The sequence below is a fragment of the Drosophila erecta genome, unplaced genomic scaffold, assembly GCF_003286155.1.
Source record: "Drosophila erecta strain 14021-0224.00,06,07 unplaced genomic scaffold, DereRS2 tig00000279-arrow-arrow-pilon, whole genome shotgun sequence".
Classification (NCBI taxonomy): domain Eukaryota; kingdom Metazoa; phylum Arthropoda; class Insecta; order Diptera; family Drosophilidae; genus Drosophila; species Drosophila erecta.
Window position 1 is genome coordinate 1,056,641 of NW_020825216.1, and position 14,436 is coordinate 1,071,076.

Here is a 14,436-nt window from a genome sequence, read left to right on the forward strand (position 1 = left end):
GATTAAATTAAATTTCTCAGTCGTTGGGCCCACGGATGCTTCACTCAGGGAACAAAAACCATGTCGAACAAAGGGACCTATGCCCTACAAACGAGATAAGGCATAGATCCCCAGTTCGGGTCAATCTGCTATCAGTAAAACAGACAAAGAAAAGCCACATGCTCGATTATTCTCAGAAAGAAACAATATAATATTCATATATTTAATTAAATCACTTTTGCGTATGCACATGCACATACTAACTTAACTAAGGTTTTACTTTAAAGTGAAAGTGTAGGAAAAAAATGTAAATTCAATATTATCCCTCGCCCTTGCTCAAAAAATAGAAAAAAAAAATGAATATAGGCCGAACGTAGAGCTTTCAACTGGCGGAGCCACAACAAGGAACGAAGGGAGGCGTCTAATAAATGCCCATGTCCAATGGACTGAGGAGGCAACTAGTTCATCCAAGAATTCACATTCCTTTGTGAAAACCTGACAAAAAAATGGTATCAACATCCTGTTTACTTCGTATCACGCTACTTCGGCAATTTATCTTGCTCCCGCAAGCATGGCGGACAGCGAGAGTTCTGCAGCTGCATCTGCTGACGATTTTTGGTGGCCTCATGGCAGTCCATGTGGTAAAATCCACTGCATAAGTGGCAGTACATCGCTTCGGGCTCTGAAAAATAAGCGAGAAGAAAGGAATTACAATAAATAAAAACAAAATGGGCAATTCATTGTTAACCGAAGATCTCAAGCATTAAAAAAAAGCACAAATTCAAGAAACCTAACTCAGACAAACAAGTGGATCATGCTACCCAAAAGATTGACGTCATCGGTGGCTCATAAAAATCTAAATTGGTGACTCACCCACACGCCGTTTGCATTCCCTGCATTCGCGGCACTTTCGGCACTTGGAGGCACCGCCATCTCCATGCTGACAGGCCGAGACCGCATTTCCCGACGGGCCAGAGCCTCCGGCTGAGCCGCTCTTTTCCGTAACCTTGTCCGGCGTTTTGCTCTTGCGTGTGTACGTCCTCTTCGAGTTGGCCTGCAGACGCTTCTCATTCGGCGACAGCAGGAATTCGGACTTCTCCTTGGCTTTCTTGTGACCACGAACGCCCAGGACCAACGAGTCCACGGTATTCAACTGCTGGCCATAGTGGAAATCCACACCGCTAGCATTCTGAACAGTGCGACGCTTGCGCTTCGAGTGGCGTTGATTGAGCTTCTTGACCACTTCCGGCGTGTAGAGACCAAAGAGGCCGAGGAACGTCTCCTGGCCGTACTCCGCCGGCAGGGTGCGGCTCTCGCGCGGCTCATCGCGCCACTGGGCGGCGGATGCGAAGAGCCTTTGCTGCTCCTGCTGTAGTTCAGCACTGGAATCATCGGAGCTGCCGGACGGCGAAATCGCTGGCTGCGGCTGTGTATTGGTTGTGGGCGTTGGCGATGATTTCCTGCTCGTGTTTCTTGTCTTCACGGAATTGTTTTTCGCCGTCCCCTGACTAGGCATTTGTGGCATGGATTTCTTGGCCACAGCATTGGCTGCCTGATTGGTGGCAGCATTTGTAAGCTCCAGCGATGGCGGTGTCTTCCTGCCCTCGCTGGTCTTGTTCTTGCGACTGTTCTCCAAACTGGTGATCTCCATATCCTCCTCTTCGTCAAACAAACGAGGTTGCTGCTTCGTCTTTCTGGCCCTTTTCAGTGCCTGATGCAAATTCTTGCGACTCTGCGCCACAACCTCAAAGTCCATCGGAGGATTTTTTGGTTGTGGTGGAGGTACCGGAGGCACCGCAGCCACGACTGTTTGGGTTATGGGCGCCAAGGGCGGCGGTGAGCTGCAAGTGATATTCTTCCGCTTGGGAGGCGCCGAGTCCAGTGACCGTTTCATCAGCTCCGACTGGGATTGTGGCGGCGGCGGCGGCACTGGCGCTGGTGCCTCCTCGACTTTGGGCCACTTCACCTGCGGCTGAGCGGCTGCGATCTGCTGACCCAATCCTCTAACTGGAGGAGCTAGCATCAGTGGTATATTCTCGTCCAATTCGCTGAGCTTCAGCGGCGGCACACCAGCATCGTCGTCCTGGCTCAGGAGGAAGTGCTTGCGAATGAGCATCTCCTCGTTGTCCCGAGCCACCACCGACTGCGGAGTGATCTTGTAGTTGGGATCGGCGATCAAAGGCACTATCTGGGCGGAAACGTACTCATTGGCCATTTCCGGCAAGGAGGCGATGTTGTTCTCCTTTAGCTTCATGAAGAATCCCCCCAGGTCGTCGTTCAGGCGCATCAGCAGAAACTGCTGCTCTCCATTGATCTCGTACACCTCCTCCTCCAGTTCGTCCAAGATGCGGCGCATCTGCACGGGATCCTAATGGTGGAAAGAGCGTGAGTGTCACATTAAGTGTTTCGGTGATTGTGAGGTGGAAGCACAGGTGCTAATGGCAATGAAAACCACTCATGGCCAAAAGCACTGAGCCAAAAAAGGTATGCATATTAATTAAATATGAGGTGATGGGTAAGGACGCACGGAGGGAAAATATTAAAATATGCGACGTAAATGAATGTGCGCATTAATGTTGTTAAGAAATCAATAATACTGGCTTATATAGATGGATTTTCTCACATACATTGTATGTATTGCTTATATGTCTTCTTGGCAAAAAAAAAACAAGTTTAAGGTTAAAAAGTGAAAGTAAGTGTGACAAAACTCAGTGAGATGTAAACGTGGTTCCTTCGGAAATAAAAACATGTGACCCAATTTTCTTTTTATGACTAGTATTGCTTAAAACGCTGTTCCCCCTCCGACTGAAAAGTTTTTAACCCAACACTAAAAATCCTCGTGTGTGCGTCAGTTGTTTCTTAAGTGAAAAACTAAACTAAGTAATGCGTTCGTAGCTTCATCTACATACAGTTCTTTGTGTTGGAAAATCTGTGTGTTTTTTTTCATGGGGGGGAGCATTCTGATGCAGGTGTTCCACGGGGGGATGGTGGGGTTCATGTGGCGATGGGAACAAAGGACAAAGACTTGAAGTCTTCTTGCGTTAACCCACCGCATCCGCCTGCTCCTTGAAGACATCCGAGACCAACTGCGAGAGTGGAGAACAGAGACAAAGGAATCAAATTAGGTGGTGCCGCAGAGGAGCTATGCCCAAAATATGTACTAACCCCGTGGACCTTGAGGAAGTCGCGCAACGCACGCTGGCAGTAGATGATGTCGTTTTTCAGCTCCAGCGGCAGCACGTAGAACTTCTCCATGTAGCGCCTGAACTTGGTGTACTTGTGCTCCTTGTGGCTCCCGCTCATCTTGGTCCGATTATATGGCGGATATATAACGACCGATATCGTACGAATCACGCACGCGACTGATTTGGATGCGTTGCGCTTGATTCACTTGTGGGATTTCATTGGCGGCGGTTCTGGGAATGGGCGATGACGAGTTTTGGGGGGGAGGGTTGAAACCGGAAGTGGGTGGATATAGGTGTATATAGATCACTGTATTCGTGACTGATACCTGGGCAGTGCAAGAAGCCACAGGATTCTCGGAGAATTTATCATTCAAAACAAAAAAAAATGTGTTGCATCAACTGGCAGCGTTGCCGGATCGATGGCTAAATGCGGTTGGAGGGGGAATCCATAGCTCAATTTACAAGGAACGTTGCGCAAATTCTTTAGCTGAATGGGCGTTTATTTGTGTATTTAGGTAAGCTGCAAAAAATAAATCCACTTTTTCGTGGTAGCGACGAAAAAGCTGAGTATTGATTGTATATAAATTCAAGACATGTCAATTTCTCATTGAAGGTCCTTGGGGAAACGATGATTTCTGTGAACGGTTAAACAAGGAATATCTTTTAAAATATTTTTAATTCTTAGATGCAATGGTCTACAAAATACAAATTTATGTTCATTAAAACATACAATAAAGTTAAAGGTAGTCTATATATTTTCACACCGTACATTTGGTATATTGGCAATAGTTCAAAACGATGTGGATGGTATATAAGTAAGCGCCAAAATTGGTAACTTGTCGCTAATCGCACGGTCACACTGTCCGATAACAAAAACATCGAGAAAACATCGATGCTAAGTTTTCCAATCAAATCTGGCAGCACTGCGTTGTGCTTCGGCAAAAAAGAAAGTTGTGATTTGCGAGGAATCTCGAGCAACATGTAAGTAGAACCACAAAATGTGCGTTAAATTGTGTGCAAATTCGCTGGCAGCAATGCCAATTGGGCACAGTGATGTGAATGAGTGCTGGGCATGTGTGGCATAATGCCAATGTCGCTCCAAATCCGCATGCAATATGGACGACGGCGTCACTTCGCTGGGAATTCTGTCGTTTATTCCCGGGCCAGCGGCATTTGCTGCTTGTTCAACTGGGCATCGCCCACCCGGTTTCCGGCCACCAATACCAGTCGGCCAACAAGCCAAAATGCCGGTTGGGGTTGTAGAACACAGCTTGCGGACGAAGCTTCCAGAGATTTCCCAGTCCAAAATGAAAACGACGTGGTGCCGCCTCGTGCTGTTTTCCCCGCTTTTCCGGCCATGACAATCTCTTCAGTGGAAAACGCCGCCGTTAAGGACTGGCAGCACCACATTGTACTCCACGTTGAATCGGGGAAATGCCCTTGTCCCTTGGACATCGAAACGTTCTTAACGATTGCCATGCCATTCGCATTTTGTGAGGTTAAACATGAATCGCAAAAAAAAACGGCAATGAATTGTCTTCATGTTTCTTCTGCCGGCAGCGACGTCAACGTCGCCGTCTGGCTGCGTGTGTTTGCCACTGTGTGCGTGCGTATGTGTGTTAGAATTTGATTTGTTATTTAGAATTTAGAATGCGATTGGCGATTTTCACGTGAATGGCGACTGCTGCGCTCGTCGCCAACTAGCAAATGAGCAAACAAAAAACGATGCATTATTTGTATGTCGGCATTTTTTTTTGGCGCGCTTTGCAGCGTCCACAGGTTCTCACCAATACGAGCGGCTGTGTGTGTGTGTGTGCTTGTAATTTACCGGCGTTACAGGCGGCACTAAAAATAAGGAATTTCCGCCATTTATGGGCAGCACTGGTGGTGTGATGCGCAGGAATTTCATAATCTTGCCATCCTGAAAAGTAACTCGTTTCAGTTTCCAAAGGGTTGAGTCACCAACGGCCGTTTTCAGAGGTTTACGAAATATCCCCATTCAAATTATTTACTTCACTCCAAATTTACAAAGCTGACGAAATTTGTCTTGTTTGCGTCAGAAGGTATGCAAATCATGAGAATTTATGTTGATAAACATAAATAACTACCAATATTTCTATTCAATATTCTTTATTAATTAATAGGCTTTGTTAAATTAAGTTTGTTTAGCAAGCACATTTTGTTTACATTGTACTTTTCTTGTACTATTTGTAATTTCTCCTGTTCTACACCAAGTATTCTACAAATTATGCCAAGCGTTCATGCGCGCAAATATTTTGCGAACATAAATATCAGCATTTCCGTTCAGTCGGAGTTTCTTTATTATTTACTTTGAGTTTTTATGCTGGGGTGTAAATTAGTATACCTAGGCCAATTGTGGGTCAGATCCGTTTGTTTTCCCGCTTTCCTTTGTGTGCCAAACTGTTTTGGGCTGCGCATAAACGTGGTGGGAATGTGCGATTGCCTGCAGAGTATATCCTTCCGCCTCCCTGACATTTGCTGCTGCTGCTGCTTCTGTTGCTGTTTGGTGCGCCTGGAATTTCCGCTTACCTGCACTCGCAGGCAGCCCATGTGGCCATCTCGCTCTGGCCGTCGCCTTGGCTCCTTATCCTTGCAGGCTCAGCGGGAGCGGCAGCTGCAGTGTCCTCTGTCGTTATCCTGCTCGCTCATCGCCGAACAGCTGGTCGCCGTCCTTGGCGGGCTTTGAGGCATCCTTTGTGCATGTCACATTTTGGACGGCTCGCAGGATTCGCAGTCAGTCGCCTGGCGCTCGCCGAACCAACAACATCCTCGCCAACACACCCTGTTCCAGTTTCTGCTCAAGCTCCTATATATATAGATATATATAGAAATATATAAAATATTTGCTAGTTGCTAACCAGCCAAACACAATCGTCCAATCTGCAGCTCACTGTTCCGTCGTTGAAGTCCAGAAGTTTGCGTATAACGAAGACACCGAGTGCTTAGCAGGATGGCTCAGGAAGGTCAGGATATTCCCACATTCAAGTGCGTGCTCGTCGGCGATGGCGGCACCGGCAAGACCACCTTCGTCAAGCGCCACATGACCGGCGAGTTCGAGAAGAAGTACGTGGCCACACTGGGCGTGGAGGTGCATCCACTCATCTTCCACACCAATCGCGGCGCCATCCGCTTCAATGTGTGGGACACCGCTGGCCAGGAGAAGTTCGGCGGTCTCCGCGATGGCTACTACATTCAGGGCCAGTGTTCCGTCATCATGTTCGATGTTACCTCGCGTGTCACCTACAAGAACGTGCCCAACTGGCATCGCGATCTGGTCCGCGTCTGCGAGAACATCCCAATCGTCCTCTGTGGCAACAAAGTCGACATCAAGGACCGGAAAGTGAAAGCGAAGAGCATCGTCTTCCACCGAAAGAAGAACTTGCAGGTGAGTGTTACATAGTCGAGGATCTAGCTGAATGCCAGTTATTTCAAGTTTCCCACAAAGAAATCGATGTGCTAAACATGAGATGTGAGACTAAATCCTATATCTTTTTTTCCGTCGCACACAGTATTACGACATTTCTGCCAAATCGAACTACAACTTCGAGAAACCATTCCTCTGGCTGGCGCGCAAGCTGGTTGGTGATCCCAACCTGGAGTTCGTCGCCATGCCAGCCCTGCTGCCGCCCGAGGTCAAGATGGACAAGGATTGGCAAGCGCAGATCGAGCGGGACTTGCAGGAGGCCCAGGCGACCGCCCTGCCCGACGAGGACGAGGATCTATAAGCCTATTTATAGTTAACTGAGAGAGATGGCTGGCTTGCACGAACACACACCACACCGCACACCACACCACCTACACAACACACAACTCTGAATCCAAACCAACCACAAACACACACAGCAAGTCAAGAGAGTAAGGGCAACAGGCACAGTAAGCTGGAGCAGAGCAATGCAGTCACCTCAACAGCTACGGAATAGGAGCATCAGAATTGGTATACCATCGGTACACCATTGAAATGCCAGCAGCTTACGTGCGATTGATCTTAGAACATCAACAAGCCCAGCCAGCGGAGCCCTTCTGCCGTCGATTGTAATTAATTTTTAGGTTCCCACTCCTCGATAGGTCGGTTATAATTGATTTTTTTTTTGTTTGTTTCCTTATGCGTTGGCTTTTGGCCAAAAAAAAACAAAAAGAAAAAGCGAAAGCGAAATTGTCATACAAATGGTTGAGAAGCGAACCCAACATACCCGAAAATAAAACTGTATGTATTTTTTTAAAACTTGCAACAACGATGTTCTTTTCCACTCAACAACCGAGTAACTTCAAAAAACGAAAAGTGTGCATGTTAGAAAGAAGCGAGACGGCATGCTCTGCGCACGGGTGCGAGCGAGAGCGCGACAGCTGGCTAATGAACTGAGTCCCAAAGGATAGCAAAGCAAATAATACTACAGATACTACACTGAAAACTATGAGAAAACCTAATAGACAGGCCGCCGAATCCACATCCACATGTTATTAATCTAAGAAACTAAAGAAATAAAAAATAAACGTCGAAAAAAGAAACTAAACGAATGGCTGGATTTGCAATGAAAGTGGAAGATGTAAACTATAGTTATCGTATACCCTGTATTTGAATGCTAACATATATTCCATACAGAAGTGTCACTAATCGTTTACTGTTTACATTTCAACACATAATACACATCATACACATTTCTCTAATGAAACTCCTCGGTTTTAGGTGCACTTGAGGCAGCAGCCGGGGAAAACTCCGGTGAAGCGATCCTTGTTGGCACAACTGATCTTCTGCTGTCCACAGCTGCAACGATATCAACTGGAGCTTAGAATACTTAGCAAACATGTTGTAGCCCATGGTTATCAGGCGCGTTTTTAGTTGGCATATGCACATCTCTGCTGGAACTGCGCAGCAGCCATTGGCACTCTTGTGTACTTACTCCTCCACGATGGTCTTGAAGGTGTCCGTGCAGATGGCCCGCTTGAGGCACTTGCCGTCCTTGCCGAAGTCCACGTAGTCCTGTCCGCGTCTCAGCAGCGGCAGGTACTTGAGGAAGATGGTCTCATCCTCCGAGTTGCGGTAGGAGCACACCGGTTCGCTGCCTACGTACAAGATATATATATCACATATGGGAGTGTGGTGACTCCATTCGCAGCTCACCCGCGTCGGCGGTGGGCAGCAGTGCCTCCGGAAGCAGGAGCGCCAGCAGCAGGACGGCCAGCAGCCAGATGGATCCGCATCGGTTGTGCATCATTGGAGCGCGGAGACGAGACTGAACCGAGAACCGGCCAGCCCGTTTCCTATTTATAGGCTCCCACCAGAGAGGCACTTGGATCGCGGCTCGTTTGCGAATTAGCAGTCGTGATTTGCATTTTCAGCTTGATTGAGTGGGATTCTGATGGCACTTGCTAATTGCCTAATTGCCCGGCAGGCGGGGTGGTCAGATGCGTAGTTTCCAAAAAGTGTGGCACAAATGTACAAATGTATCAAAAGGAAGAACTTGGGAGAATGTAATTATTAATCATGCAATTTAACTACAGGTACTTACCTCTTTTTCCATTCAGCTAGACTTTTGGGCACAAATCTTCAAAATACCTTACAAAATTCAAGAACATAAAAAAATTGTTTAATTCTGTGAGCTCTTAAGTGGATTTTACAATGAAAGCAACAATTATGTGATCCAAGTACTTAAGTTAGCACGAAATTATCTCTTTGTCTGAGATATCGTACATCGCATGTATATCGCATGTATATATTTCTGGCAAGAATATCGAAAACATAGACCAATAAACCTATCAGTATAAATAAGCGCTGAACTTACAAGTGACACATTTAACATTTAACAAAATAAGAATATACAATACTAGGAAGTGGTAATACTAAGCAGCCAGCACAGCATCCGCCTCCGGTCTAGATGTAGTTGCTCTCGGACTCCTGGCAAACCAGCTTGGGACAGCATTCGGGAAAGGTGCGCCGCATATCCGAGGCGATCTTGCACTTCTCCGTGGGCACCAGATTGTGGCGACCGCAACTGGAGGGAAAATGGGTGTTTAAACTATAAGGTATATTTCTTGGGCACATTTTTGAAACGTACTAGCCGATTTCCAGGACGTAGTCTGGTCTGCAGTAAATGGATTGGCAATAGCCCTCGCGATTGATGGGCTTGTAGGACTGTTTTTTGGGTATGGCCTGGTTGAGTTCCTCATAGTAGCACTGGCCAGGATAATCTGGAAACGCACAACACGAAATGTTCGTTATCCTCCCATTGAATAACAAGAACAGTAGGTACGGTATGTAGTATCTAGCATTCACTGTAGTATCTAGATACCATGCCATGGGCTATATTATCGAATTCCTAGTGGATGCACCTGGATGCACTGCATTGCCGCGGTAGGTGAGATCCGCCCGGGCGGCTCCGCAGATGCCCAGGAGCACCAGGAGACAAGCGACTCCGGCTCGCATAGTCGGCAAGTGAGTGAAATAGGTTTTGGGAAACGGAACTGAGGCGCCACTCCGATTGCTCGAAATCCAAATCCAACTTGGCGGTTGTGCGCTGCCCGTGCGACTGAGTCAATTACAATTAATTGTTGTTGCTTTTATATAAAATTAATAATAAACCATGTGCCGTACATGGGCAGGAACACATGGCTATGTGGCACACATGTGTGTGCACAACCAGATAGCATCTGTGGCTTTGTTTTGTTTGCCGACGACTTAAGGCGTCCGCTCCAGCTCCGGCCAGCTCTAGTTTAAATTAAAAATTTAAATTAATTAAGCCAGCCCTGAAAGCGAGAGTGAGCTCTGGCGGGGATCGGCATGGCGGAATCCCCGACAGCCAACTGGCACGGTTCGAGAAACTGTGGCAAGGTTGAAAAGTAATCGCAGCACGCAAATAACTCTTTTGTGCGACCGAATTTCGGCCAGCTACACTGGCAGAAAACGGGCTGTTGAACGTGTGGCGAACCTGCGGGCTGAATGGAACGTGTTCGTGTTCTCTGTGCTACAGCTGGCGGTATACCGACATACTCCATGCATTTCTCCCAGTGTACCCAGAGCACACAACACTTGATTCCCCCGGGTACGTAATACCTAGATACATTTATGCAAATTTAATGGGACTCACGAGTGCAAGTGCATTGTGGACTGTATTTGCATTAATTAATTCCGCCGTGATTCGATCTGGATTGGGTTGGGATGGCGTCAAGTCCAGAACCCGTAGGTTAGGCGCTTCTAAGCATGGATTTCCTATGACATATCTGAGATTCCCTTACTTATTGTGATATATTAAGTATTTGGTGGGAAAAAGTAAGTAAAGTTAGATAGTAGTTACATTTACTTGCTTGCCTTTATTAACTTCTACTGCTTCTGTTAATCATAGAATTTGCTGAACTTGTTTACCCAACTAATAATTAGTTACCCAGCTCCCAAATGGGTTCACAAATATTTGTTAATTGAGAAACTAATTACTTTTGCAACAACCTACGAGTGAAAGGCCTTTGCTTCAGGTACTCCTTCCTGGTCTAGGCCATCATCCTCGAGTGCCAGCAGTCCGATAACGAGGCGCGCCACTTCCTCCGTTTCCAGATCGAGAGCAAGGCAAACCCAACCCAACCGAAATCGAATCACGAGAGCGGTATCACCGCAGCTGATAAGACGCGCCCTGCCGGCTGGGCCGCCTATAAGAGATGCCTCCGGCGACGGCCCAATGCTATTCCACAACGAGAGCAACCATGTCCGCAGCACCTAGGATGTACCTGGCTATCGTGGCCTGTCTGCTGGCCGTGTCGGTGGGCGGCAATGGGTTCAGCACCCAGTACCGTGGTCACACGCAGCACCCAACCATGCCGGAGCACTGCCTCTACGAGGAGCTGGGCCTGGCCGTTCCACTCCATGGCTTCGTTCTGCCCGCCGGACAGCAGGGCTACTGCCTTCGCCTGGAGTGCACCGATGACTACCTGCTGCTGATACGCCAGTAAGTGTCCAGATTTGGCCAAAAGCCAACACTATAGACCCCCAATCCCTTCCAGCTGCGACAAACAGCCCTGGCCGCGACCTGGCTGCCATCTCTTCCCCAACGACTATGATTTCAAGTACCCAGAGTGCTGTCCCCAACTCGAGTGCTCCGACGAATACTAGATGTAGGTCAAAAGCATTGATCTGCTTTGAAATACCATCTCGCTTTCGCCTGGTTATTAGTTATTAGCTATAGTCCATTGATCTTGTGGCAATGTTTGCCAAAATACTATTGCCTACAGAATAGTAAGCATATAATCTCCATTTAAATAAACCTATAATTTAAGAGCTAATGCTGTTATCACTGGAACTGTAGCTGTTATGCCAGCGTCCAGAACGAATCTGTTCGCAACCAGAATTTTCCACCTATTTGATAAACCCGAGGACCCCTGAGACGTAATCGCCACTGCACGGGCATCTTGACCCTTCTGTCTAATCGCTGGCGCACCCCAAACAAGTATAACTATATAGTCGGGCAGCTGGGCGATCGTTGGATCAGTTAGCTACAAAATATGAAGCCGGTCACGTTCGTACTCTGCCTGCTAGTGCTGGGCGCCCACATGCTGCTGGTGTTCGCGGGTAAGTGGGTCCAGTGCTCTGCTGCAACCCAGACTATCCTTCATGTCCTTTGTCATCCGTAGTGGATTGCGAGATCAGTGGTCATAAGTTCAAGACCGGAGAGAAGTACACTCCGGAAGGTCGCTGCCTGCAGTACTCCTGCGTGGGACCCAAGAAAGTGACCGCTTTGGGGTAAGTAGTTGCAGGATGTGTACATGGATCACTCCTTGACTCAACAAATCTGCCATCCAGATGTCCTGTGATTGCCACCTTAAAGCCCTGCAAAATGGAAGAGGACCTGAGCAAGCCCTATCCCGGCTGCTGTCCCAAATTCAACTGCTAGCAACGCCTCCAACTCGAACTGCAAATGTGAAGAGAACTATGAAAACTGAATTTATAATATAGAACTTTGAAGTACATACCTTAAATGTGCTATGCATACTGAATATCGGGCTCATAATTTAAAATCAAATGAGCCAGCTGCGTTTACAAAAACCAAAATTGCGCATTTATTTCGATTTCGGTTTGGTATACAGGCTTGAACTTAGTCGTATTTGCTCATACATATAGTAAATATACAAGTTGTGTTCTATGTGTATACATATATAAATATTCTCGTGTCAATTGCCACTAATTCACCATTCACTTGGACATGCACACTGTTTGCTTGCATAACAAGTATATATGTATACATATATCTCTGCTTAACTACATATATGCATTTGTATAGTTCTCTAAAATAACGAGGAGCTACCCGGCAGTGACAAACTCGCACACATCCTGCCCTGCATCTCCTCGACGGATCTGCTCCGCCTCGTCAATTGCCAAAAGATAATTAATCGCATGCATGACGCAGACACAGGTGCATCCTGGTCTTGCGTTTACGGATACAGATTAATTGCTATTCGGCAAACTTACAAATCCGAGGCGATCAGCGCGAATCGGTTCGGTCCAATAACTTGTGCTGTAGCTATTGCATTGTCGATTTAACCGATTGTAACCTGAGCTAGTCTAAACATTCTTTAACTATGGTCCGGCGGCCCGAGGGCCATTAAGTTGATGGGGGCTTACAAGTTAATACAAATTGCTATTCTTTAATCCTTATTTGGGGACAGGATGGATCTTTGCTATAGGCAATCTTTGGAGCATTCTGAACATCTTCCGTGGAAAATAGAAGGAATTTCTTTTTAGCCATGTCGAGACTGAACTTAAAACAACTTTCTTTTAACTGAACTATGTTTAAGAATGTGAGAATTTGATAAATATAATATTAAAATTAGTGCGATTCATCATAACAATTTGGAATGCCTAGCAAAGAATTCGAACTTAGAAAGAAAACCCCGAAGGCTCTGTTTGAGCACTTTCGTTTGTCTTTAGTTAAAACCTTTGGAAAGCTTTAAAACTAAATTATTCCTATGATATTCAAGAGGATTTGGCTCACAACTGTGCAAAGATTACGAATTCGACCCATTCTGTCCGTGTTCTTTTGTTGGGGGAAATTAACCTACTTGCTAGATGGGGATGATCCTCGCCTCCTGGTCCATTTCAATCCGGCGACGTCAGCTGTGGCACCAGTGACTCCTCCTCTCATTGGCGTGCCGCTCGCTCCGTCTCCATGAGACATTCGCGCACCAGGATGCGAGCATGTACAATGCCCCGCTTGAGCCGCTCCGTGGAGCTGCGCGAGCCCGTGTACGTCGGCCGGATATCACGTCCCATCTCCTCGATGACGGCCAGCAGCTGGGCGTACTTGGTCAGCCCATTGCCCGGTCCCACAGAGGGCAGGCTGGCCGTGGAGGTCAGCGGCGTGGTGATGTTGGCCGAAGTTTGGGTGGTCACCACCACAGGCGAGGTTGAGGGTGGGGGGTACTTCAGCTGCGACGAGCTCAGGTTGAGGCCCATGCTCTGGCCATTGCTGGCCGAGGAGGTCGAGGAGACACCGCCACCGGAGCCGGAGTTCCTCTGTCCGCCATTGCTGGAGCACATGTTGGCCAGGGAGAGGGCCGCAGCTGCGGCGGCTGCCGGCGTGGCTGTTGTGTTCGATTGCTGCTGGAGGAGGGCCAGCTGGGCCTGGAGGAACTGCGGGGAGTACTGGAGGGCAGCGACGGCGGCAGCAGCTGCTGCTGCATTGGCCGCTGCGGCGGAACTCTGTTTGCTGGACGAGCTGCTGTAGTCGCTGGCGGAGGAGCGGTCCCTCTCCCGCTTGCCACCGCTGCTTGTGGAGTAGTCCGTGGCCGCGTTGGATGAATTGGATCCGCTTCCTCCGCCACCGGATCCACGCGAGTGGTGGATAGCCGATATCTGGATCTGGGGCTGTTGCTCGCGCTGCTCCCGCTGCTGCTGGTAATTGTAGAAATTCTGCACTTGGCTGCGCGGTATCGGTGTCACCGTGACGTCACTCAACTTGGACTCTACGGCCTGGATATCCATGATGTCCATGGTGGAGCTGGGTGCTGTGGTGTCTGGTGTCGGTCAGTTGATGTGGCAACTTGGCTACGTCCAGCTGCTAATTCCTTTTTTCTGGCAGACAAAATAATAGTTTGTAGCGTTTTTTTTTTGGTTTATTGTTTTTTGTGATGTGATATCGATATCGATATCAGGAGGGGTTATTACGCTTTCCTTTCTACGCACAAACAAATGCACCCACCACCAACAAAAGTCGATTGTTGGGAAGCTAATATCGATACACACACACGATGTAAGAGCGCACTTATTCGCTTC

At 47.6% G+C, this 14,436-nt stretch overlaps 7 protein-coding genes across 12 annotated transcripts; 3 read left to right on the plus strand and 4 right to left on the minus strand.

Moving 5' to 3' along the window:
- Positions 1-166: 166 nt before the first annotated feature.
- On the minus strand, positions 167-3,688 carry LOC6551698 (fibrous sheath CABYR-binding protein). 3 transcript variants are annotated; one of them, XM_001977123.3, is made up of 4 exons: positions 3,145-3,688; positions 3,030-3,065; positions 853-2,347; positions 167-661 (listed from the first exon to the last, which is right to left on the minus strand). In XM_001977123.3, exons 1-4 carry the CDS (start codon positions 3,280-3,282, stop codon positions 519-521), a joined length of 1,812 nt encoding a protein of 603 aa, XP_001977159.1. In that variant the 5' UTR covers positions 3,283-3,688; the 3' UTR covers positions 167-518. The 3 variants fall into 3 exon arrangements, with proteins under 3 accessions (XP_001977159.1, XP_026838740.1, XP_026838741.1); XM_026982939.1 differs by lacking the exon at positions 3,145-3,688 and having other exon boundaries at positions 2,889-3,062; XM_026982940.1 differs by lacking the exons at positions 3,030-3,065; positions 3,145-3,688 and adding an exon at positions 2,806-2,869.
- Positions 3,689-3,948: 260 nt separating this feature from the next.
- LOC6551699 (GTP-binding nuclear protein Ran) lies at positions 3,949-7,621 on the plus strand. The gene is made up of 3 exons (XM_001977124.3): positions 3,949-4,145; positions 6,072-6,570; positions 6,695-7,621. Exons 2-3 carry the CDS (start codon positions 6,136-6,138, stop codon positions 6,908-6,910), a joined length of 651 nt encoding a protein of 216 aa, XP_001977160.1. The 5' UTR covers positions 3,949-4,145; positions 6,072-6,135; the 3' UTR covers positions 6,911-7,621.
- A 109-nt stretch (positions 7,622-7,730) lies between these two features.
- LOC6551700 lies at positions 7,731-8,439 on the minus strand. The gene is made up of 3 exons (XM_001977125.3): positions 8,305-8,439; positions 8,084-8,246; positions 7,731-7,947 (listed from the first exon to the last, which is right to left on the minus strand). Exons 1-3 carry the CDS (start codon positions 8,396-8,398, stop codon positions 7,866-7,868), a joined length of 339 nt encoding a protein of 112 aa, XP_001977161.2. The 5' UTR covers positions 8,399-8,439; the 3' UTR covers positions 7,731-7,865.
- Positions 8,440-9,009: 570 nt separating this feature from the next.
- LOC6551519 lies at positions 9,010-9,805 on the minus strand. 2 transcript variants are annotated; one of them, XM_026982943.1, is made up of 3 exons: positions 9,775-9,805; positions 9,239-9,371; positions 9,010-9,175 (listed from the first exon to the last, which is right to left on the minus strand). In XM_026982943.1, the coding sequence occupies exons 1-3, from the start codon at positions 9,788-9,790 to the stop codon at positions 9,055-9,057; spliced, it is 270 nt and encodes an 89-aa protein (XP_026838744.1). In that variant the 5' UTR covers positions 9,791-9,805; the 3' UTR covers positions 9,010-9,054. The 2 variants fall into 2 exon arrangements, with proteins under 2 accessions (XP_026838744.1, XP_001977162.1); XM_001977126.3 differs by lacking the exon at positions 9,775-9,805 and adding an exon at positions 9,513-9,740.
- Positions 9,129-11,547, plus strand: LOC6551520. Of its 3 annotated transcripts, XR_003408159.1 has the most exons (4): positions 9,176-9,206; positions 10,650-11,116; positions 11,172-11,403; positions 11,474-11,547. XR_003408159.1 is itself a non-coding variant. In XM_001977127.3 (3 exons), the coding sequence occupies exons 2-3, from the start codon at positions 10,830-10,832 to the stop codon at positions 11,278-11,280; spliced, it is 396 nt and encodes a 131-aa protein (XP_001977163.2). In that variant the 5' UTR covers positions 9,129-9,206; positions 10,729-10,829; the 3' UTR covers positions 11,281-11,445. The 3 variants fall into 3 exon arrangements, 2 of the variants coding, with proteins under 2 accessions (XP_001977163.2, XP_026838743.1); XM_001977127.3 differs by lacking the exon at positions 11,474-11,547 and having other exon boundaries at positions 9,129-9,206; positions 10,729-11,116; positions 11,172-11,445; XM_026982942.1 differs by lacking the exon at positions 11,474-11,547 and having other exon boundaries at positions 11,172-11,445.
- Positions 11,548-11,584: 37 nt separating this feature from the next.
- LOC6551521 (la1-like protein 13) lies at positions 11,585-12,161 on the plus strand. Its single transcript, XM_001977128.3, has 3 exons — positions 11,585-11,736; positions 11,799-11,907; positions 11,968-12,161. The coding sequence occupies exons 1-3, from the start codon at positions 11,670-11,672 to the stop codon at positions 12,056-12,058; spliced, it is 267 nt and encodes an 88-aa protein (XP_001977164.1). The 5' UTR covers positions 11,585-11,669; the 3' UTR covers positions 12,059-12,161.
- Positions 12,162-12,247: 86 nt separating this feature from the next.
- Positions 12,248-14,389, minus strand: LOC6551522. Its single transcript, XM_001977129.3, has one exon. The coding sequence runs from the start codon at positions 14,152-14,154 to the stop codon at positions 13,303-13,305; it is 852 nt and encodes a 283-aa protein (XP_001977165.3). The 5' UTR covers positions 14,155-14,389; the 3' UTR covers positions 12,248-13,302.
- Between the last annotated feature and the right edge of the window lie 47 nt (positions 14,390-14,436).

Coding starts and splice junctions, on each gene's coding strand:
- LOC6551698 (XM_001977123.3), bottom strand. CDS start 3,282: ATGAGCGGGAGCCACAAGGAGCACAAGTACACCAAGTTCAGGCGCTAC. Junction 2,348..3,029: donor TCAAGGAGCAGGCGGATGCG/GTGGGTTAACGC, acceptor TTCCACCATTAG/GATCCCGTGCAGATGCGCCG. Junction 662..852: donor GGAATGCAAACGGCGTGTGG/GTGAGTCACCAA, acceptor CTTATTTTTCAG/AGCCCGAAGCGATGTACTGC.
- LOC6551699 (XM_001977124.3), top strand. CDS start 6,136: ATGGCTCAGGAAGGTCAGGATATTCCCACATTCAAGTGCGTGCTCGTC. Junction 6,571..6,694: donor ACCGAAAGAAGAACTTGCAG/GTGAGTGTTACA, acceptor CGTCGCACACAG/TATTACGACATTTCTGCCAA.
- LOC6551700 (XM_001977125.3), bottom strand. CDS start 8,398: ATGATGCACAACCGATGCGGATCCATCTGGCTGCTGGCCGTCCTGCTG. Junction 8,247..8,304: donor GCTGCCCACCGCCGACGCGG/GTGAGCTGCGAA, acceptor TCTTGTACGTAG/GCAGCGAACCGGTGTGCTCC. Junction 7,948..8,083: donor TTCAAGACCATCGTGGAGGA/GTAAGTACACAA, acceptor ATATCGTTGCAG/CTGTGGACAGCAGAAGATCA.
- LOC6551519 (XM_001977126.3), bottom strand. CDS start 9,606: ATGCGAGCCGGAGTCGCTTGTCTCCTGGTGCTCCTGGGCATCTGCGGA. Junction 9,372..9,512: donor CGGCAATGCAGTGCATCCAG/GTGCATCCACTA, acceptor GTGCGTTTCCAG/ATTATCCTGGCCAGTGCTAC. Junction 9,176..9,238: donor TACGTCCTGGAAATCGGCTA/GTACGTTTCAAA, acceptor TTTTCCCTCCAG/TTGCGGTCGCCACAATCTGG.
- LOC6551520 (XM_001977127.3), top strand. CDS start 10,830: ATGCCTCCGGCGACGGCCCAATGCTATTCCACAACGAGAGCAACCATG. Junction 11,117..11,171: donor TACCTGCTGCTGATACGCCA/GTAAGTGTCCAG, acceptor AATCCCTTCCAG/CTGCGACAAACAGCCCTGGC.
- LOC6551521 (XM_001977128.3), top strand. CDS start 11,670: ATGAAGCCGGTCACGTTCGTACTCTGCCTGCTAGTGCTGGGCGCCCAC. Junction 11,737..11,798: donor CATGCTGCTGGTGTTCGCGG/GTAAGTGGGTCC, acceptor TGTCATCCGTAG/TGGATTGCGAGATCAGTGGT. Junction 11,908..11,967: donor AAGAAAGTGACCGCTTTGGG/GTAAGTAGTTGC, acceptor TCTGCCATCCAG/ATGTCCTGTGATTGCCACCT.
- LOC6551522 (XM_001977129.3), bottom strand. CDS start 14,154: ATGGACATCATGGATATCCAGGCCGTAGAGTCCAAGTTGAGTGACGTC.